The sequence below is a fragment of the Prionailurus bengalensis genome, chromosome E1, assembly GCF_016509475.1.
Source record: "Prionailurus bengalensis isolate Pbe53 chromosome E1, Fcat_Pben_1.1_paternal_pri, whole genome shotgun sequence".
Taxonomy (NCBI): Eukaryota; Metazoa; Chordata; class Mammalia; order Carnivora; family Felidae; genus Prionailurus; species Prionailurus bengalensis.
This window is the reverse complement of record NC_057347.1, coordinates 54,425,703-54,447,402: the sequence shown is the minus strand read 5'-3', so window position 1 is coordinate 54,447,402 and position 21,700 is coordinate 54,425,703. Positions and strand designations below refer to the sequence as shown.

Sequence of the window (21,700 nt, the reverse complement as noted above, 5' to 3'; positions counted from 1 at the left end):
CCAGCTGAACAACTTTGCCTAGGTTTCTTGTGGGGAGGGGGAGCTCTTTAAGGACTCAGAGGTACAAAGAGGGGGCCCAGTGCAGACCTTGCTGTTTCTCCCCAGCAGAGGAAACATCAGAAGGGCCAATGGGGGCCCCTGTCAGAGTGCCCCAGGGGAGAGCTGTCCCAGGGCAGCAGTGGGAAAGTCTGTGGGTTCAGCTGTGCTCACCTGCTGTGGGGGTTGATCAGAACAATAGGCTGGCTGCTGTTGATGCCCTGGGGAAATGGACGAGAGGAAGCTCGACTGGCTGGTGTTCTTGCTACAGGCTTGGGAGAGTCTGTTGGATCAGGGGCTAAACACACAGAGCAGAGCATGGTTGTGAGTGTCACAGTTGGCTCCCATGGTCTCCACACCCCACCCCCAGGGGTGCAGAACCTTTCTGTCTTAGTGCCACTGCTCAGCCATGTTGGCTTTCTCTGGCATCTTTTTGCTTTCTTATTCAAAACATACGATTTCTTATTTGCGGATAAATACCAGTTTACTACCTTGTGAGGGATTTAGGGTTACTGGTTATGTAGGAATTCACATTCAGTTTCATCTCGGTGTCCTATTAGACACAGCTCAGTATGTCAGAACCATGTTCCCAATCCCTGAGGCCTTAAATCAGCCAGGCCAACTCGTTTCTGTGTTCAGGCTTGCCTGAAGCAGGCTCTGTGCCACCTACCCTTGAAGCGATGTGACCCACGAGCTGGCAAGTCCAGGGTTCCCTGTATTCTGGGGCTGCCAAGTGCCTGCAGCTTCTGCTTCCCCTTGGGGCCCTTTCTGCCTACCTGGGGCTTGCTTTCTTACTTCTCCAGGTCTGCCAAGGGAAGGTCATCTGGGTTAAGGGTCCAGACTCCAATTCTCTTGCACCAACTCCTCCTCTACTCTTGCACACATCTACCACATTTGATGTCCTTTTCAGTTAATTTCTAGAACATTCTAAGACCAGCATCCTTCCCACTGCACACATTTGCACACATTTGCATATTCTAAGTTTGAAGAGACTTTTGTCTGCTCTAGAAATGGAGTGTTGAGTAGCAGGTGCATTACCTACCTAGTGTCTGTGTGTCTGTGTGTTGGAGACAAGACGCAGGGGTCCAGACATGGAGCTGTTGGGTGGGGGCTATAGCCTGACTCTCTTTCCAGCTTCTTCTCTTAGGAGGACTTAGTACTTCTGGGCAGCTTCAGGGGAGCCCAGGGTCCCCTCCAAGGATAGAGGCAGCCAGAAGGGAAGGTGCCTGCGCCACAGTGGAATCTGTCTTTCCTTCTCCTAAAAATGGGTTCATAGTTTCTCACCTGCTCCTTTGTGCTGATGTTGCCAGGGGGGGGGAGGAAGAAGAAGGAGGAGGCAGGGAAAGGGTGTCTTGACCTATAGCTGAGACCATCACCATCATGTCCTTATGGCACCCCACTCCTCCATGCAGGCCTGACATCACCCCACACAGGCTGGGATGTGCTGAGGGTGAACATGACCGGGAAAAAAGGAGCTGCCTCCCCTGGACAAGCCTGTCCTGACCGAGTGTGTCCTTCTCTAACCCTCTGGGGAGACCAGATGGACTCATGCGGCATTGTGGGGGCTCACTCTTTCTTCCAGTCCTTTCCAGAATCTTAGTGCCCCCCATCCATGCTCTCACATGCACATACCCGCTCACACAAGTACATGCACATGTGTGGTCTCAGGCAAGATTCCAGACTCCTCTCCATCCATCAGGGGAAGACAGAGAAACAGTCCTGACTCCTCTGGGGGTGGGTCCCAGCGGCCCAGAACACAGGAGGGTAGTGCCTACCTGGGTCGACAATCAGGGAAAATTTGTACCCCAGGTCATCGTCGGTTCGCTCAATCCCACACCAGTAGGTATCTGCGTCGTCATACCAGAGATCCTCCAAGGTCATGGTGAACATGTGTCGGCTGTGATTGTCCTGGATGGACACTCGGCCCTTCTTCACCAGTTGCTCTGACCCGGTGGTTTTAACAAGGATTTTGCAGGAACTCCAGTTCTTCCCACGACACAACCATTTCTTGTAGAATTCCCATCCTGGGCTATACTTACAGGACACGGTCAATGTACCAACTGCTGTGCCTCTCACCATACTCTCTTGGCAGGTGGAGAAGTGGCCTAGAAAACAGAAACCCAACATCCTTGAGCCCAGGGTTGACCCGGGTGCTGCTCGGGCTTCTGACCCTGCACTGAGACCAACCAGGAGCCTCTGCCCTCTGTCTAATCGCCACATCCCACCTGTCCCTTCATCCCCCGCAGGATTTCTTTTGCTGTCACCCATCTTGTGAACCCTCCTTGGGTCTTCTAACTGCCCAAAACAGGGGCATCTGCTCACTGCATCCTACTGACCACCCTCCCCTGCCTGCCCTCAAGCAGCACCTTTTCCTGGCAGCACAGAGGGCACACTGCAGCCACAGGTATATTTCTGAATCCCAGACTGGTGAGACAGCGTGGTCCCTTCCTCATCCCAGCCCCTGACAATCTAACCCCACACACCTACAAACCCTCAGCCTCCAAACTTACGTGAACTAAACACACACACACACACACACACACACACACACCAAACACACTCACTCTCGGACACGTGATTGCTTGTATTTTTACCTACATATCGTGCTCTTCTGTGTTTTCATACCTTTGTACAAGTTGTTCCCTCTACCAGGAATATGCTTTATTCTCCGTTTGAGGGAAAAAACCCTTAATTCATCCTTCAAGTCTCAGCTCCAACAGTGTCTCTTCTCTGGTTTCCCCGGTTCTGTAACAACTTGGTCACTCTGGTGCCTCCAGGGCACTTTGCCCCCATCTCGGGTGTTTTGTCTAGGACATTGGATTGCATCTGGTCTTTGGATCATCCAGAGCAGAGACCCAGGCAGGCTGATGTGTGGGGACGAGCAACTCTCCAGAGAGCCTGTCACCCTGGTTTTGCTGCCTGTCTTCCTCCCTGTTGTCTGAGCTCTTCAGAAGAGAGGTTCCCGGCTCAAGCTACAAGTTAAGACTAGTTGTGCAGGCTTTTAAATGATCCAGATGTCTGAACCCCACCTTGGCTGAATGGGTCTTAGCTGGAGACTGAGTATCTGTGCTCTTTAAAACTTCCTCAGGAATTCATGCATTTATGTATGAGTGTATATATGTGTGCGTGTATGCCTCTCCGTGCCCTCTATCTATTTATCCATGCATCCACCATCCATCCATCCATCATCTGTCTATCCTTCTCTCTGCCAGGGTTGACAAACTGTCCTAGACACAGACACTGTTTGTATTATTTATTCTATTTCCTTGTCCAACACCTAACTTAGTACTTATCAGGTAACAGTACTTAAAACAAATGTTTTTAAATAAATAAATAAATAAGCATCTGGCTGAATGAAGTCCCCGCCATTTCCCCCAGGACAGACCCGTCCATGTCCTGCCCCAGCCCTGCAGGTGTGCCGTCCTGAAACCCCCACCTCACTCACCTTGGACGACGAGAAGGAACAGAACCGGGAGCAGCCACATGTCCTGCCTGCTTGGCTTGTCTCCCTGGTGCTCAGCAAATGTCAGCTACCCTCCAGGGACTGAACTGAGAATAGAGGCAACCTACCTTCTCTTTCTTCTAAATTGTTCTTTTATAGTTTACCTCATCTACTTCCCCTCAATTTTTTCTTCAGTTACTTCCTAATTTCATTAATTTGGTACAAAGCAGCGGCAATGGTTCGGAGCTTATGGCTGACGTGATGAGGTGTCCCCACTCCTTGCTCTGGCCCCTCAACTCAGCATCCCCTACAGTCTGACTCTGATGATCTGCTTTTCAGGGAGGGTCCCTGCTTGTTCCCCCCACCCCCCACTCTAGCACCACCTCCAGTCTGTGCGCACCTACTTCCTGCCCCCCCCATCTTCCAGCCCAGTTCTCCACTTTAATGGCTGTTGGAGCCTTGTAGAACTGTCCACCTTGTTAGCAGCTCAGATGTGCTCCAAATGCCATTTCTTGTCATCTTCATCCCTAAAGTCAATCTGTCCCAACACCTGGTCCCTGGGCCCAAGGCTCCTTCTCCACCTGCCTCCACCACTCTAGTCTTCCGTAGACAAAGGCCATGGGGTCTTCTCCCTGCCACCTGCCACCTGCCACCCTCAGAAGGTCTTGCAGGGGTGGGGGGCTTGGAGGTGGAGCAGTACAGGGCTTTGCCAGAGGAGTAGGAGAAGGCATGGCGGGCCAGCCCCAGGAGGGAAGGGGAGCAAGAATCCCTGCCCCTTTCAAGGTCCTTCTGGCTGGACTAAGACTCAAACTGACATGAGACAGATTAACAAGAGAAAATCAAATCTAATAGCATATGTGCAGGGAGTCCACACAGACATGGCAGTCAGGAAAAAGAGATACAAATGTCATCCCGAATTAAGCAGAAGGGGATAGGGGTCTGAGATTTCAAAGGGAAGGAACCAGTAAATGTTTGGTGCACAAATGTCAGTCCTGCCAGAGAGATGGGTTACTCAGATCAAATTTAAATGTAAGCTTCTCTGCAGTTGCACACATTAACAGTTCAGCTGGTACGTGTTTCTTCCAACTGAACTGGTCTATTCATCCGGATGATAGGTCAGTTTAGGCAAACTCATTCCAGAAGGCAGTGATGCGGGTGGATTCACAACGTTAGGCCTGTGGTCCAAGTAATCAGGTAAGAAACAAGAGGCTTTTCTATGGAAACGAGGAACCCAATGGTTCATGACTGGATCAAACGTTAAGCCAGTTTCTGAGTTGTGAGGGCAGCCAGTGGAGCAGACTTCTAGATGTTGGACTCGAAGCATCTCAGATAGAGTAAGGGCAGGCTGTGCAGTCAGACAGGTCCCCTGGGTTTGTAGTTCAAATGTCTCTAGTGATCTCTGCTTGGCCTGCTGAGCGATAGGCACAAAGATTGTGTAGGTTATGAGTTCTTGTGGATTTCTCCAGGTTTAGGTAAGTGGTTTACATTTAGCAGAACCTCAGGAGAAGGGCAATTTTAGTTCTCAAAGGATTCCAAGTCAGAGAGGTGGGAGACACCTCAGAATGTCTATTTGGAACGTTGTAGCTGGTGGTGGAAGACACTAGAAGAAATCAGGACCTAATCCGTTATATAATGAATAGTAATAAAATCTAAAATGTACAAAGATGTGTTATTGAAACATATTTTCTCTCTATAATCACTTCTTTGACCAAAGATAATGAAATTAATAGTAATTTGTTTGCAAAATAAGTCTTTTCCCATAAAACTTGGCCTGACTATTTCCATAAGTACAAGAATTGCAGTTGACTCTTTCAACCTGGTTTGCTAGAAGTTTTCATAAAAAGTCTCCAGATGAAGTTTAACAGCCTCTTGAGGCCAGGAGCCAAGCCAATTACTTGCGATCAGACTTTGCCTGTAATATGTATAGATTTGGGTGAATTCCTCTCTTCTCCAGGCCCCCCAAACATCCCGAGGTTCCTGCACCTGTGAGGAAGTGACCTTCTTTACTCACCTGGTAAGGCTGCTGGGAACTCTGTAAGCAAGCTCTCAGTCTGGTATTTCCAAGGGGCTTTATTGGCTCCATGAAATCACCCTGAGTTCTTTAAGGCTGTCAGGTCACATCTGAGCACGTCATTCCCAAATATGACTTTCCAGTCCCAGCATGGTAATATACGCAGTGTTTCCCATTGTGTCCTGTCATAGGTAGAACAGATTCTTATTGAACTGAAGCAAATAAACAGTTTCCATAAAAAAAGAAAATATTCCCTGAGAGTTTCTGATTCTCGACGGTTCAGGTAAGGAGAAAAGATAAATACTCGAATTTGTTCACAAAGGTATATTTTATCAAAATGTTGTAGTCAGTCAGCTGAAGAGACAAAGTTTCCCTAAATCTGCCCAATTAAAACATTTTGTGAAAAGTAGCAATATTTCAAAAAGTCATAAAGAGTGTAATCATCTTTCTCAGTCTTTCAGAGTCATGTTATTAATTTTGGTTCTGCTTGAATCCAGTTTTTTCACTCGTTCTGGAAATTTTTACTTCATTCAGATTTAGGGTCTTGAGGTATTAGAAACCTGTGCTCACAGTTTTTCCCTGAATCTCCTTGAAAATGAAGCACATTTGCTAGTGTAATGAGGCATCTAATACACATACAACTGTCTGTAAATAAGGAAAGACTTAAAAATGTGCCTTCTTCTAGATCTGCTTGGAGCTCCTGTCACTGCAGCCTACACGGAAATCTGGATCTGTGACACACAACACTTCCAGATAATATCATACCAGGACCTCAGATTTGTAGGAGTTTCATATAACTTTTAGAACATGTATTTTAATAACATATCTATATAAACATAATCTAAGAGGGTTTCATATCACTTATTTGGCAATGCTTCCCATGGAAGTAAATGTACCAAGTAGCCTCATTAGTTTAATTGCTCACAAAAATCTCTGAAATGTTCAAATGTCAAGAAATTTGAAAAGGTTTGAATGTTTGAATAGGATAACAAATGATTAAGAAACAATATTTAATTATCCTTTCAACTAACGTGGCAATAGGAGATATTCAAGGCAAATATAGAAGGTTACATAGCTGTGAGAGCAAAATGTAACTCCTTGGATATTCGGACTCACTCGGTTTTCTTAGGTATCCAAGATGTGATAAATATAGGAAATTATTTTGGTTGCCAGAATCATGGGCTTCAGGCAGATAATTTAAAAAGATAAAGTTTCGCTTACGATTTCTTATGGAGAGCAGACCATTAGTTCAAGCCAACGTTGTACTTTTTATAAAGATGAAACAAAAACTTGCACCAGTGCACTTTTGATGTTAAAACTCATTTATTTCTTTGAATTTATCATAATCTTAGCCTGATTGGTCACACATAACATTTCTTTCCAAATATTCTTTCTTCATAAACTGTCGGAACTTTCTTTTTTACCTTCAATTTTTGTCTTAAATGTTTCCTCTTGAAATAAATGGTTTCACTTTAGGACAGAATTAATTTCTGTTCCCTCAACAAATATGTCTTTTTATTCTTCATATTTTCTTTTACCAAAACCAAATGTGTTATTTTCTTCATATATGGAGTTTCCCTTGTTATTTCCAGTAGTCTTAATTACATTTATTAGAATTCTTAATGCTAGAAACCCTAATTTTCAGTAAAAACTAAGAAGTAAGCAACTTTGAACTCTGTTACACCAGAATTCTTTAGATTTGCAAATTAATGAATATATTTTGGAATTTTTAGAAACATGTGCTTTTTTCATAATACCATCATAATACAAGCATGAAATCTGTTTACTAACAGGCCCAAATGTATCTTTAGTGTCTCTATAATAAGACAAAACCAGATAAATCTCTGCTTATTATTTTATCGTAGTTACATCAGTTTAATTTACTTGTTTTTAACTTGTTCTAATTATACTCAGACTACCCTCAAAACTTCATGAGGCATTAGGTAAAATTAACAATTATTCTAAGGTTTCTTTTTTTCCTGGTCAAGTGCAACAGTGATACTGTGACCTTATTTGGTTTTTAGTAAATGCAAGCAGAATAAAAGTTTTCTATTTAAAGCTGGTAACTCTTCAGCCATACCCCTTGTAAGTAAACCAGCAACCTTAAATTCGCTTTACTACTGAATATGTTCCCAGATCGTGTGAGCTTGAAACACGTTTGGGTGAGTTTTTACCTTTCTGAGTTTTAGAATGCCCAGTCCTTATGAGTACTTGCCTTCAAACTAACTCAATAGAGCTCTTTTGCAAATTAGTTTTAGCAGTACTGCCCAGAGATAGGGAAAATATCTCGCATGTACAACATACATGGACACACACACACACACGCACACAATACACAGACAAGACACAAACAAAATCTTAATTTTGTTTGTACTACTATTTGTGGAGAGGACATGACAGGTCCAATTTTTAAATACTTCCCTCTATTGTTTTGTTTATTTATTTGTTTTAACAAAAAGCTTTCCCCTAGAGTTTACATGTTGTAAAAAGGCCCTTAGGTCTTAGTGAAGATGGGGGGTGGGTAGAGAATTTATATCACAAAAGCACAGAGGAAGGGTCTCACTTTTCTCCAGGGGGGAATCCTTGGATCTTCTCTGCCTGTCCTCAGAGGGCTGGAGTTTGGGCACATGAGTTCTGCCAATGGTTTGTATTTTAAAAAGGCCTCTTTCCCTCTTTATTTTTTCTTGTTCTTCATTCTCAGGAGATCGTGGGCTGTGTTTACATTTCAAAGACGTGGTAAGATTTAGTTTTAAGGGACATGGAAAGAATATAAACAATTTTTTTTCTAAGGTTTTCAGGGTAATTGCTATTTAAAATTCACCTTTTTTTTTTAAAGAACAAAAATGTTTTCTTCCAATGTCCTGAACTTTTCTAATATTCACAAACATTTTAAGAGGAACAGGCAAGGTTTGGAGATCAATAGAGCTAAGTGGGCTTCTACTGGTCTCTGGAGTTGTGGTTCTGGTTTTGTAGAGGTTTGCAAAATAAGAACCGTTGTTCCTAATTCCTGAAGACCTGGATTATAGCCTGAATATCAACTATTGCCCCATCTTTTAAACAAAAATTGCTTCTTTACATCAGAGAGACTTTTAACTAAAATGGAAACCAATAGTTTAATGCCTTTGTAAAGTCTATATAAAGCATTTTAACAAAAACCCTTTTTTCTAGATACAAAATGTAAGTTTGGCTTCTATAAGCCCCTAAATATTGGCCTTCAACTGGTCATTTGTAGGAGGGCTTAGAAGAAATTTTGGTCTTTTGTTTCGTCTGTGAAGGTAAGGTTGCATATGTAGTCAAATAATCTTTGTAAATCTCTAAATTTGGCAAGAGCTTCTGAAACTAGAGGTAAGGTCTTTATAATTTAAAAACTCTGCTGCTGTCCAGGGGACATGAATTTTTTTGTGGTGGTGAGAGGTCTAGGATACACCTGCAAACACATTGTATAAGAATTCCTTAGTCTGGCAGAGCCTGGTTACAGAGTCCTGGAAGGTGGGAGCAAAATGAGCCTTATTGCCAGTGTCAGGTGCTTTTGCTAAATTCACGTTCTTGCTTTTAGCATTTATAGGAGCATCCTGGATACATTGGACCTAGGATCAAGCCAGAGTGATCTCTGTAAATCTTGTAGGCAAAGGGAGGTTAAACTAGGCATATGTGGCCAGAGTTTAAGAAGACAAAACAAAATAAATGAACAACTACAGCAAAAAAAGGGAGACAAACCAGAAAATAGGCTCACACCTGTAGAGAACAAAGGGATGGTTCCCCGGACGGAGGTTGGTGGGGATTCGTTGAAACAGGGGAAGAAGTTTAAGAGTCCATTTATGTGATGAACACTGAGTAACGTATACAACTACAAAACAACTATAATGCCAGTGAAAAAGTCAATGAAACGTAAAGAAAGGAAGAAACAAAGGGGGATTTACACTGGACGTGGAAACTTATTTTTGTCTTAAATTCGACCTTCTTCCATTTTGCAAAGGGAGTCCTTAAGCCTAGCCATTATGCTAATAAGATAATTGAGAGCTCTTTATGAAATATATCTATTTAAAAATATTTAAAGGATCCATCCTCTGGCTGTTGACGGGTATCATATCACTAGCAACTCAAACCAGTAAAACTTTTTGTGACTTAACTCAGGTCACAAGAGGTGACCAGAGAGGGCAGAGGTGATGCAGCTTCCATGATCCAAAAGTTTACTCCTGACATTGGACTAAGAAAACAAGTGCACAGGTGGTAAGGTGGTATTGTGGAAATGATGTCTCTAGTCTCCCACGGAAATGTGAGACACCTCCGGTCACAGACCCACTAATGAGTGACATCATATCAGTACTTCTGGAATCATACTTTCCAACACTGACAAGCAATGAGGGTTGAGATACAAGGGTTTCCAATGTCTGGAACCTCTCAGGACAAACACCCCTGAGAGCTGGCACAACATGACAGAGTGAAAGAGACTTGGATTCCCAGTCTATTTCACCACCAAGGTGTACCCCCAGTAAGTCCACCCTCCAGATGGTGGAGACCAAAGGGAAAAACTCTCACTGGTCATAAAGTCAAATTCTTAGGAAATAAAACTAAAAAAAAGAATAAATCTAACAGCTTTATCAAAGCCTTGGTTCTGTGGGAGCCACAATAACACCTAGGAGGGATGTGTCATGGGGTTGGGGACTGTGTGTTGTTTACAGTGTACCTGCTCGCATGGAGCTTTCTTGAGGCTGGTGGGTGACCTAGTGTCAGTCTATTCCATGACCATTCCATGGTCAGCTCATCCTATCATGGGAATCATCTTCAGGTGACAAGAGCTCAAACAGCTTTTAAGTGCTCGACTTGTGTCCACCAATTTTGCAGCTCTGGCTTCCAAGATGTCCCTTAGCAACAGATGACAAACATCAGAAATCATATAGACAGAGGAAAACAAAGAGCATTTCTGGGATGAAATGGATCAGTAATGAAAGGACACTCAGCCAAATTGAACTGGTTGAACCACAAAGCCACTAAGCCCAAGGAACTAGGTCCACGAATATTGTCTCCTGCTCATCAAAATTGAGAGAGATAGGGACTCTCATCATGCTATTTCCTTGGCCTCAGCAAATAGCCATTCCAAGAGCCTGGCATGGTAAGAAATCTTACCTTCTGCTGGCTATATGTCATATGTCCTGGGGGCATCTCAGCTGTGGCAGAGTCTCAGTGAGCGGTGTCCAGCTAGTCCTGCCGACTACACCAACTGTTGGGGAGCAAGAATGTCCCATCCCCTTCTCAGGGAGAAAGAGTTCCTGGGTCCTTCAAGGTCCTTCTAGCTGGGCTAAGAATCAAATTCATATGAGATAGATTAATAGGAGAAATTAAAATTTAATAGTATGTATGTGGAGAACCCACACTGACATGGCAGTCAGGCATAAAGGGTATAAATGTCAATTTGAATTAAGGAAAAGGGGGTAGTGGTCTGGGAACTCAAAGGGGAAAAAAAGCAACTCGCAGGAAGATGAAAACCAGTAAATGTGTGTAAACAAATGTTTGCCCTGCCATGCAACTGGGCTACTCAGATAACATTTATCCCTCGTAATAACCCTTATCTGTAAAGACCCTCCAATTGAGATTCTTGTATGTAATTAAGGGAGGGTCAAAGGTTTCTCTGGAGCCCACAGGGTCTTGACTGCCTTTAGTTCAAAATAATCTTCTTGCCAAAGTGGCCCATCTTGGGACAGCCTGCCCACAGCCCTTTTGCCTCTGTTTGTGTTGGCGTGTGATAGCCGCGCCTTCTCCTGGGGTGGGGTCCCAATAAACCCTGGGGCTTCTGCCTAGAACTGAGAACTATGAAGGGATAGTGGGCAGGAATATTGGCCTCCCCTCAAACTTTTCCCTCCCTCCCTTTTTTCTCAAGTTTGATTGAGGTGTAATTGGGATAAATAAACCACATATACACAAAGTGCACTGTTTCAAACTTTTTTCTTGTTGTTTTTACTACTTCTCAAAGCTTAAATACAGTACAACTTTGTGATGGTGTTTGGTTCTATGTGTTTAACGCATGCATCATTTCACAGAACTAACCACCACGAACTGCAAAACAATGGTAATCACCTCGCTGGAAAGGTCTTTAACTCTGACTTTGGTTTCATTCTTGGCAGGCAGTCCAGCTGGTGAGGCTAGGGCCTCAAGTGGTGATGTGGCTTCTGTGGACTGCGGTTCCGTGTCCTCTGGTGGAGCTCTCTGGAGCCTGGCAGGTGCTCCTCAGATGTGCCACTTGGGCGCCCTCCGGTGGAGGTCTTTACCAAGTTTCAACGTGGAGTATTTCTCCAGCGTCTGATCAGGAGCGCACACAGCTGGGGCGCGAGCCTGGTAGGCCTAAGATCCCTTTTTTCAGCTGCTTCCTCTTCTCCATCCCCCAATTCCCCGCCCAGCTTTCAGAGCCTCCACCCCTTCCCTTCCTGGTCCTTTTGTTGGGAAGCTTGGAGAGTGGACGCTTTTTTCTCCCCAATCTGCTTTGTATTTCCTGTCATTGGGTTTGCTTTTAGGTGCAAGCAGGAGAACAAAGAGGGAGAAGATGCACTGGTATTTCTAACCCCAGGTCTTGGGACCCTAGCTCTTCTGGGCTGGGAGGACTCTTCTCCTTCAGAGTTCCAACTGTTGGCCCCCAGCGGCTTCAGATGGAGTTGCAGCTTCTGTCCTGTGGCTTGCTGGGGACCTGGTGGGAGGGAAAGAAAACACAAACACCAAGAACACTCTGGGCATCTGACCCCATCTCCCACTAGGGCTTCCCTTTCCCCCTCTTCTGGAGCACTTAAGATCCCTGCTGAGAGTGCACTTTCAGGATGTGGGCTGCAGGGTTCACACCCAGGCGGGAGGCTATAGAAGGAACCATAACCAGAAAACACACAGCTGGATTGGTCCAGTTTCCTTCCCCAATCTCTTACTAGGGTTCAGTTTGCAAAATACTCAGATAGCAGGTCCATGTATTCTGCCTGAGTTCTCAGCTGTAGTCGGGGCGGCGGGGGGAGGTCTTTGGAGTGTGTTGACCTCATCTTACCTGAACTAGAAGCCTGCAGCATAGGTTTGCAAGAGTAAAAAGCTAGAAACAGGGTCAACCGTCATCCATACAGGAATAGTTAATTATGCTACCGTCACACAATGAAACATTAAGGCTACTATTTAAAGGGTTGATAAGCACATATGTGGTGGCTTGGAAAGATTTCCATGGTAAAATTTAAAACCTTTTTATTGGAGTATAAAATACACATAGGAAGCACACGCATCAGAAGTGCACAGTTCAATACATCTGCAGAAATAAACACTCCATGGAACCAGTTCCTAAATCAAGAGAGAAACATTTCCAGCTCCCAGGAGGCTCTTTAACTTAATAAAATATATGTGGAAACCAAGGGAACTAAAGAGGATGCTGGAGGCCTCCTTTAAGCCTCTTCACTGTGGTATTTAGAATACTCCTTGGCGGCTTGTGGGAAAGCATAGCCTGTAGGTCAAGAAGGGAAGGAAGGGTAAATAATTAGGCACAATACGACACACCTATTTCACACGGTGTTTTGCACCCACATGCTCAGAGCCCCAGTAGGCTATGTTTTGGCTCAACCTCAGTTACAATCAGATAACCAACAATGATCAGACATTTGAGTCAAACATGTGATATGAAAGAGAAGGACCAAACAAGACCAGCCAAACCAAAACATGACCACAAATGAGGACAGTTTTCTAAAACATCTGCAAACAGAGAACAGACTAGGAGCTTTTGAAATAATAATATAATTCCTTGGGCCTATGCATGGCTCAGTTAGTTAAGCATCTATCTCTCTCCCAAAATAAGTAATGATTTCAAAATAATGTGATTCCCAAACTAAATATTTCATCTAAAGATTAGAAGAGCAAATAAAAGCACAAAACACAACAACCCCACCCTCAAAAAGTACAACCAAACTCACGAACATGGTAAACATAGATGGAAAAAGGAGACAAAAGAATTGATTCAGAGAGGAGAGGGAAAGGGAACAGGGGACCGTCAGGAGGGGACACCTGAAGGGAAAGTGGACACCTGTGTGAAAGTCACTTAGGAATCATTAACATAAGCAGTTTGGAGCTGGGAAGTGGCCAACAGCCCACACCCAGGGGAAATCTGCCAAGGGTTGACAGAGGAAGCATCTAGGGTACAATGAGACTGACGGGAAAAGGCGACTTCTCCTTCCTTATAATCGCCCCATGGCACCTCTGCCTCAGAAGGACTCAAGACCTCATCAAGAAGCCTGAGATGGAGGGGCAGTGGTTCAGGATCTGGGCTGCACCAGGGCCCAGGGTAGGAGAGGTGGTCTGGTGTGCACTGACATGGGCTGCCTGGAAGGGGGTCCGGGATGGGGCTGTATGTCCAGCGAGGCTGGGTGTGAGCCCTGAGCACTGATTCTTCCTCAGGTGCAAACCCAACATGTGCCCATCCCTCCCTTGGACCCGACTCTGAGGTTCTGTGTCCCTGTCCTGCTGCACTGGGTCACCTGGTTTGCTGGCAGCTGGCTCCCCACACACAATTGCAAGTAGCACCCTGGCCAGTGGGATGCTTTGCTTCCCCAAATCATTGAAGACACATGATAACATCAGCCATAGGCTCCCAAAGGACGGCACTACTTTTCTTCTAATGAATGAAATTAGGAAGTCAGTGAAGAAAAAAAAATAAGGGAAGTAGGTGAGAGAAACTAAAAAAAAAAATGATTTAGAGAAAAGCAAGCACTTTGCCTCTGAGTTCAGTTCAAGTCCCCAGAGGGCAACTGGTATTAGCTGAGCATCAGAGAGACAACCCAGGCAGGCAGGACATGTGGCTGTTCCTGGTTCTGTTCCTTCCCATCGTCCAAGGTGAGTAGCGTGGGGCCTTCAAGACTGAGCACCTTAAGGATCGGGGCAGAACGATGACAGCATCTGTCCCACATGGAAATCACAGAGCCTTTCATTGATCCAGACACTCATTCATTTAAAAAGTATTTTAAAAGCTTTGTTACCAGACAGGTACTAAGTTAGGTGTTGGGGAAGGAAAATAAAAATAAATAACACAAACTATGCCTGTTTTCTAGGGCACTGTTTGTTGTCCCAGGCAGATAAATCAATAGACAGATGACAGATACATGAATGGATGGATGGATGGATGGATGGATGGACAATGGATAGATGGTAGTTAAATGCATGAATTCCTGAGGAATATTTAAGGAGTCCAACCTCCAGCTGAGACCCACTCAGTCAAGGTGGGGTTCAGACATCTGGATCATTTGAAAGTATGCACAATTGGTCTTGATTTGTCCCTCAAGCAGGAAACCTCTCTTCTGAAGAGCTAGAGTATAGGTAGCAAGACGCCAGCAAAACCTGGGTGTTACAGGATCTCTGGAGAGTTGCTCATCCCCACGTATCAGTCAGCCTGAGTCTCTGCTCTGGATGATGCAAAGACCTGTCTTCCAGCGCAACAACTGAGATACTTTGAGTGGTGTCACTGGGGAAGGAAGACCAGGGATTAGAAGGAGTTTATTTGTGGACTGGATGTTACATCCTTGGAGGTAGCTAGTGCTTGATGCTCAGAAGGGATAGGAACTACTATCGGACCATTTGGCTGCCCCAGCTCTGCTCCCTGTCATTGGAAAGAACCACAGGGTTTGGGGCTGGATGCAGATAGTGTTTCTTCTGGGAAGGAGGTTATCAGGGGCAATAAAATAACCTCATTTATTCATCCATTGACTTCGTCATCATATGTGTGGAAGAGAAAAACTCTGATAGGGAGATCTCCAGGCAGACAATTTTGGGAAAACTTGCATATTATTATGTTCTTAATGTGGAAGTTCATGTGGGGATAAAAGGGTTACAAATATATATTAGTCATAATAGCAACATACCACAGACTGTGTGGTTTAAACTATAGAAATTTATTTTCTCACATTCTGAAGGCTGGGGAGTCAAAGACCAAGGTGCGGGCTGATTCAGTTTGTGATAAAAGCTCTCCTCGTTTTCAGGCACCACATTCTCATGGTGACCTCCTTTTTGTGCATAAGCAAGGAGAGAAAGAGAGAGAGACAGAGACAGAGACAGAGAGAAAGAAAGGCATCATCTTTAAACAACATCACAGGGGAGGTTAGGACTTCAACATATGAATTCTGGGGCAACACAAACATTAGTCTTTGACAACATAGAGACAGAATTGATCAAGGGGCAAGCAAACCTAACTCATCTGTTGTCACACTGACATCACTACCAACCCATCTAAGCCTTCTTCCACTTCACTAAGCAAAATCCTGGAATCCTGTCTCCCCCAATCACCTTCCTTCTGTGGGTTGGAGTTTGTCAATGGAAGTACTTGCCAGAGATTTGGAAGGTGGGAAAGCAGCCTTACACTCTGGAGGCAGCTGAAGGGCCCATGGGTGGGTGAGAGATTCAGAGTGACTTCTTGTCAAGCTCTTGGGAACCCTCACTCTGTTGGTGGAGACTGAGATCATTGGTGGGAGTTTCTCAGAGACTTCTCAGAATCGTAGCAGCTTCTTATGGGCTCTTGAACAAACCCATTCTGGAACTTCTGGCTGTGAGCACAGTATCAGCTTCCCTTCTCATGAGTCAGTGCAAAGACGAAGACATAACTGCTCACAGCAAGATTATTCACTTGGCCAAAAGGTGAAAACAACCCGTATATCGTCAACTGATGAATGAGAAACTAAATGTGGTCAATCCCTACCAAGGACTGAAGTGCCCACATACCCTACTTGGTGGATAAACCTGAACAATTATTATGTTAAATGAATGAAGTTAGAAAAAAAGGCCATTAATTGTAAGATTCCATTCATATGAAATATCCAGAAGGGAGAAAGTTATAGACAGAATGTAGATTAGTGATTTCAAAAGCTTCAGGCAAGAGGGAAGTGAGGAGAGATTGGGTGTAGGATTTCTTTCTGAGGTGACACAAATGTTCTGGAATTAGAGGTGATGTTGCACAACTTCATGAATATCTGAAAACCACTTTAAAATTTATGATATGTGAATTATACTTCACTTTTTATTTTTATTTATTTTATTTTTTATTTAAAAAAATTTTTTTAACGTTTATTTATTTTTGAGACAGAGAGAGACAGAGCATGAACAGGGGAGGGTCAGAGAGAGAGGGAGACACAGAATCTGAAACAGGCTCCAGGCTCCAAGCTGTCAGCACAGAGCCCGACGCGGGGCTTGAACTCACAGACCGCGAGATCATGACCTGAGCCAAAGTCGGCCGCTCAACCGACTGAGCCACCCAGGTGCCCCATAAACTTCAATTTTTAAATTGGACAAAAATAAATCCTTAGCCTTAAACAGTATTTTCTCATTTTAGAAAAAAACAAAATTATCACTGTCTTTAACTTAGCAAACTGGAAAAAGAGCACAATGGTAATGTTGAGGAAGTAAGAAGAACAAATTATATATATGAGAAATTAGCAACTTAGGAAATAAAAACAGTAATACTTACAAACTAATCTCAAACTGGGTTAATGTGCAAAAGAAAAAGAGGAGGGAAGGAGAAACGGAAAGGAAGATATCTTGCAGCATGTGTAATCAACAAAAATCAAGCAGTGCCATGTAGTCAGAATGTGTCATTATAATAGATACGAACGTTTGAATTATTTTTTAAAGTTGCTTTATTTTGACAGAGAGAGACAGACAGACAGAAAGGGGGGGCAGAGAGTGGGAGAGAATCTCAAGCAGACTCTCTTCTGTCAGCACAGAGCCCAACGTAGGGCTCAATATCAGGAACTGTTTTATCATGACCTGAGCAAAAACCGAAAGCCTGACTGAGACACCCAGGTGCCCCAAGATATGAACATTTTGATTATGAAAGGACTTTATTTTTTTTAATATTTATTTATTTTGAGAGAGAGAGCATGATCAGGGGCAGGGGACAGGGAAGGAGAATGAGAATTCCAAGCAGGCTCTGCTCTGTTAGTGCAGAGCCTGATGCAGGACTCAGTCCCATGACTGTGCGATCATAACCTGGGCTGAAATCAAGACTCAGACACTCAACCAACTGAGCCACCCAGGTGCCCCATGAAAAGTACCTTGTAATGACAGGACTTTATGCTAATACATACTCCATGAAATAGGTAACTTTCTTGGAAAAACAAACCAAAAGAATAGAACCAACTCAAGAACCATGAAAGAACTTGAATATTCAATATTCTTGGGAAAAAAATTTCCAGGAAACAAAGAATTTGCCCCAATAGTGAATTTGTCACATAGTTTTGAAGATAATTTCTTAATACTTAAAGACACAGAAATTCCTTTGCTCTATTTATGTGCTGAACACTAGTGTTTTTTTTAATTTTATTTTTTATTTTTTAAAATTTACATCCAAATTAGTTAGCATATAGTGCAATGATGTTTCAGGAGTAGATTCCTTAGTGCCCCTTACCCATTTAGCCCATCCCCCCTCTCACAACCCCTCAGTAATCCACAGTTTGTTCTCCCTATTTATGAGTCTCTTCTGTTTTGTTTCCCTCCCTGTTTTCATATTATTTTTGTTTCCCTTCACACACACACACACACACACACACACACACACACAATGGAGTATTACTTGGCAATCAAAAAGAATGAAATCTTGCCATTTGCAACTATGTGGATGGAACTAGAGGGTATTATGCTAAGTGAAATTAGTCAGAGGAAGACAAAAATCAGATGACTTCACTTATAGGAGGACTTTAAGTGACCACCAGTGTTTTAACATAGAGAGGTCCACACAAAATCCAGATTCCTGGATACTCTCAAAAAATGAAAAGATCTGAAACCACAGAGCTAACATCCTGCATGAGGGCAGTGGGCCAAAGTGTACTGGGGTCTTGCCTTTCCTTGGGTCATTTGCTCTCCAGATGACATTGGCCACAGGGAGGGGGAGGGGTGGGTTATAGGATGTTGCCATTGCTCAGTGTGGGTGTTTTTGATTCTTTGAGATCTGTAGTTGTGCTCTTAGGTGATTTCTGTGGTGGATTTGACCCACTGGAGTTTTGAAGGACAAAGATCTGTCTTGTGGAAGGTCTATTCCTTCTTTGACTATTATTCAACTCATCAGGTACTTGGGTTTATTGGAATCATTTGTGATACAGGAGGCTGTGGCTCTTCCTCAGGCAATAGGGTGTGGTGGTGACAGGCACGTGGACTTGTGTTTTTCAGGCTCATATCCCCTCATGGCAGTGTCAAATGCAGTGAGTGGCCCCGTGCGGGGCTCGCTGACCGTGCAGTGTCGCTATGAACCTGGGTGGGAGACCTACAAGAAGTGGTGGTGTCGAGGAGCTAATTGGGAGAACTGCCGTATCCTTGTGAAAACCAATGGATCAGGGGAGAAAGCAAAGGGTAACCAAGTGTCCATCCAGGACAATCAGAAAATGCACACGTTCACCGTGACCATGGAGGAGCTCAGGTGGAACGATGCAGACACCTATTGGTGTGGGATTGAGAAATCTGGAACTGACCTTGGGGTCAAAGTCAAAGTGACCATTGACCCAGGTAAGAATATGTGTAAGTGTGGCTGTGTGTCTTTAGAGCCTGCTCTGTCCTGGGCCCTGAGGTTCCTCTCCAGTGACTTCAGTGTCACTCAGAGTGAACTGTCACACAGGGTGGTTGAGTCCTGAGTTCTCCTAGAACCTGACTGATCCCTTGGGGCTTCTCTTAGATGCTCTCATGGCTCCCAGTACCTCCTCCAGGACTGGATCAAGCCTTTCTGGGCATGTGTTTCTCTGCACAATGCAGTGTCTGAGTCTATTGCCCACAGCGAGCAAGGTGATGGTCCCAGTTTCAGCCCATAGGCCAAAGGGACCTCCTTCCATGGGACCCAGAGACTCCAATTCCTGCCAATGCTTTCCTGGACCTCTGGTGCCCTGTGTTCCTGCTCTTTCTGGAGTTTGGGGCTGGGACTTCATAGCAGCTATTCCCCCGCTCTGTTCTGTAGCCAATGTCAGAGGGAAAGGGCCCCAGCATAGTTGTGGTGGTGTAGTTGATTTCTGAGGTCCAGAATGGCCTCCATAGTCAAAGCGCGGTTTAAATCTATCAAATACTTTTTGTCCGTATCTATGAGATGATCATATGATTTGTCTCCTTTAGTCTGTTAATGTGGCATATTATACTTATTAATATTCTCATGTTCACACAATTTTGCATTCTTGGGATAAACCCAACTTGGTGATGATGTATTATCTTGCTTATATATCCCTGGATTCAGCTTGCTGATTTTTGGTTGCAGACTTTTGCTTTTATGTTCATGAGTGGATTTGCCTATAATATTTCTTATTGCACTGTCCTTGTCAGGTTTTGAAATCAAGATTATGCTAGATTCATAAATGGATTTGGGGTTGCATCCTCTTTTCCTATGTCCTGGAATTTTTTGTGTAAGATAGACATTATTTCTTCCTTAAATGTTTAGTGGAAATCTCCATTGAAGCTCTATGTGTCTGGAGTTTCCCTTTGGAGAGGTGTTTTACTTTTTTGTATGTAAGCTCTACACCCAACAGGAGGCTTGAATTCCTAATGCTGAGATCAAGAGTAGCATTTTCTAAGGACTGAGTGAGCCAGGTGCCTGTTGGAGAGGTTTTTAATAATGAATATGATTCATTTAAATAGTTGTAAGATGATTCAGGTTTTCTATTTCTCTTTGTTCCTATTTTAGCACATTACATAATTTTTGCTAGAGATTTTTTATTTCACCCTGAGTTTCAAATTTATTGGCTTAAACTTGGTTAGATATCCTTTTATTATCCTATTCCCTAATTATCTTACCTTCTTATATATGCACAGGATATTGTGTGAATACCCTTTTTCATCCCTGGTATCAATTATTCAGATCTCTCCTTTTATCATGAATATCTTTCTAGGTTTTGTTTTTGTAAAAAAAAGCAATTGTTGGCTTTTTGGTCTTCTCTGTTTTATATTTCCTTCCTACTTCAAATTAATGTTTTTCTTTTCTTCATGTATTTCCTTCCTTCTCCCTTCCTCTGCAAGTGACCATGCAATGTCACTATGGCCCAGAGTGGGAGACCTACGTGAGGTCCTGGTGTCAAGAGGCTGATTTGAGTAGCTGCAACATCGTTGTTCAAACCACTGGATCAGAGTTGAAGAAGAACCATGTATCCATCAATCAGAAAATGCACACATTCTCCATGACCATATGGGGGGAGTAAAATAACTTTTGAGAAAAATGACCTGTTGTGTTTCTGAGTTGCTCCCAGGCGTTTTACAGAATGGCATCCCTGTTCACATGTGAAATCTGGAAATTCAGAGAAGGACCCAAGCTTAGAATTCTTCCATAAGTTCCTTCTTTGCTTTTTCTGGGGCACCTTTTAAATTAACCACTTGGATTTCATTCTGTGAAAAATCAGTGACCTCTTCCCCGACCCCCTTGTAAGTCACAGGGGCTCTCAGTCTCCTGCTCTCAGTCTCTTGTTTGTTCCTGGTCCAGGATGGGGGCCTGCCCTTCCTCAGGCTCTCCCCTGGATCTGTAAACAATAAATGTTGTGACTCTGCTTCCATCGTGTGGGTGTATTGAAACTGCGCCTTTCATTAAAATGTCCCTATCCCTGGGTGGTTCATGTCCCTAAAGTGGGAGTGTGGCTATGGAGGGAGCTACCTACCTGCCCACCCACGTGGGTGGTTGTGCCTCCTCATGCAGCGGGTCGTGATCTGCATCTTCTTAATTCAATGAACCAGCTCTGGCTTCTAAATACACATGGAGGAACTCAGGCAAGTCAATGCAGACACAGGCTGGTGTGGGATTAGGAGGGTTGGAGATGACCGTGGGTCCAAGTGACCATTGACCCAGGGAAGTACTCTTCCCTCATGGACCACTGGCATCTCCTCAGCAAGAGGGAGCTGGTGAAAAATTGGGCAGATATGCCAATTTTTATATTTAATGTGGATTTTTAGAAAGAGAAATTTTAAAAATACACAAAATGTGAAGTAGAAAAGTATGTTCTGTCTTCTATAGTACAACCCTACCCAAAGGTAAGGACTGTAACCAGCATGTGTGTCTGTGTGTGTGTGTCTTTGAGTGTGTAAGAGATAAAGAGCATGTGTGTGTGTCCACTGAAGAAACTCTATGCATCCAAAGTATATATGTGTGTGTATATCTTTCCTTTTGTCACCAAAAAATAGCATATATTGTTCTCTCACTTAATGTATTTTAAAAATTATTCTATAACAATATCTATAGATTTTTGTTTTTAATGGCTTCATAGTAT

At 43.7% G+C, this 21,700-nt stretch overlaps 2 protein-coding genes across 2 annotated transcripts; one reads left to right on the top strand and one right to left on the bottom strand.

The window, feature by feature from the left end:
* Positions 1–206: 206 nt before the first annotated feature.
* Positions 207–3,521, bottom strand: LOC122484691 (CMRF35-like molecule 5). Its single transcript, XM_043582650.1, has 3 exons — positions 3,482–3,521; positions 1,812–2,141; positions 207–334 (listed from the first exon to the last, which is right to left on the bottom strand). Exons 1-3 carry the CDS (start codon positions 3,519–3,521, stop codon positions 207–209), a joined length of 498 nt encoding a protein of 165 aa, XP_043438585.1.
* A 10,701-nt stretch (positions 3,522–14,222) lies between these two features.
* On the top strand, positions 14,223–20,987 carry LOC122485860 (CMRF35-like molecule 7). The gene is made up of 3 exons (XM_043585182.1): positions 14,223–14,330; positions 18,645–18,977; positions 20,466–20,987. Exons 1-3 carry the CDS (start codon positions 14,291–14,293, stop codon positions 20,642–20,644), a joined length of 552 nt encoding a protein of 183 aa, XP_043441117.1. The 5' UTR covers positions 14,223–14,290; the 3' UTR covers positions 20,645–20,987.
* The last annotated feature ends 713 nt before the right edge of the window (positions 20,988–21,700 follow it).

Excerpts from the sequence above, each read along its gene's own strand:
- LOC122485860 (XM_043585182.1), top strand. The coding sequence starts at position 14,291 with ATGTGGCTGTTCCTGGTTCTGTTCCTTCCCATCGTCCAAG. Across the intron at positions 14,331-18,644 it reads GTTCCTTCCCATCGTCCAAG|GCTCATATCCCCTCATGGCA; the intron begins GTGAGTAGCGTG and ends TGTGTTTTTCAG. Across the intron at positions 18,978-20,465 it reads CAAAGTGACCATTGACCCAG|TGACCATGCAATGTCACTAT; the intron begins GTAAGAATATGT and ends TTCCTCTGCAAG.
- LOC122484691 (XM_043582650.1), bottom strand. The coding sequence starts at position 3,521 with ATGTGGCTGCTCCCGGTTCTGTTCCTTCTCGTCGTCCAAG. Across the intron at positions 2,142-3,481 it reads GTTCCTTCTCGTCGTCCAAG|GCCACTTCTCCACCTGCCAA; the intron begins GTGAGTGAGGTG and ends TCTGTTTTCTAG. Across the intron at positions 335-1,811 it reads TTCCCTGATTGTCGACCCAG|CCCCTGATCCAACAGACTCT; the intron begins GTAGGCACTACC and ends CTGTGTGTTTAG.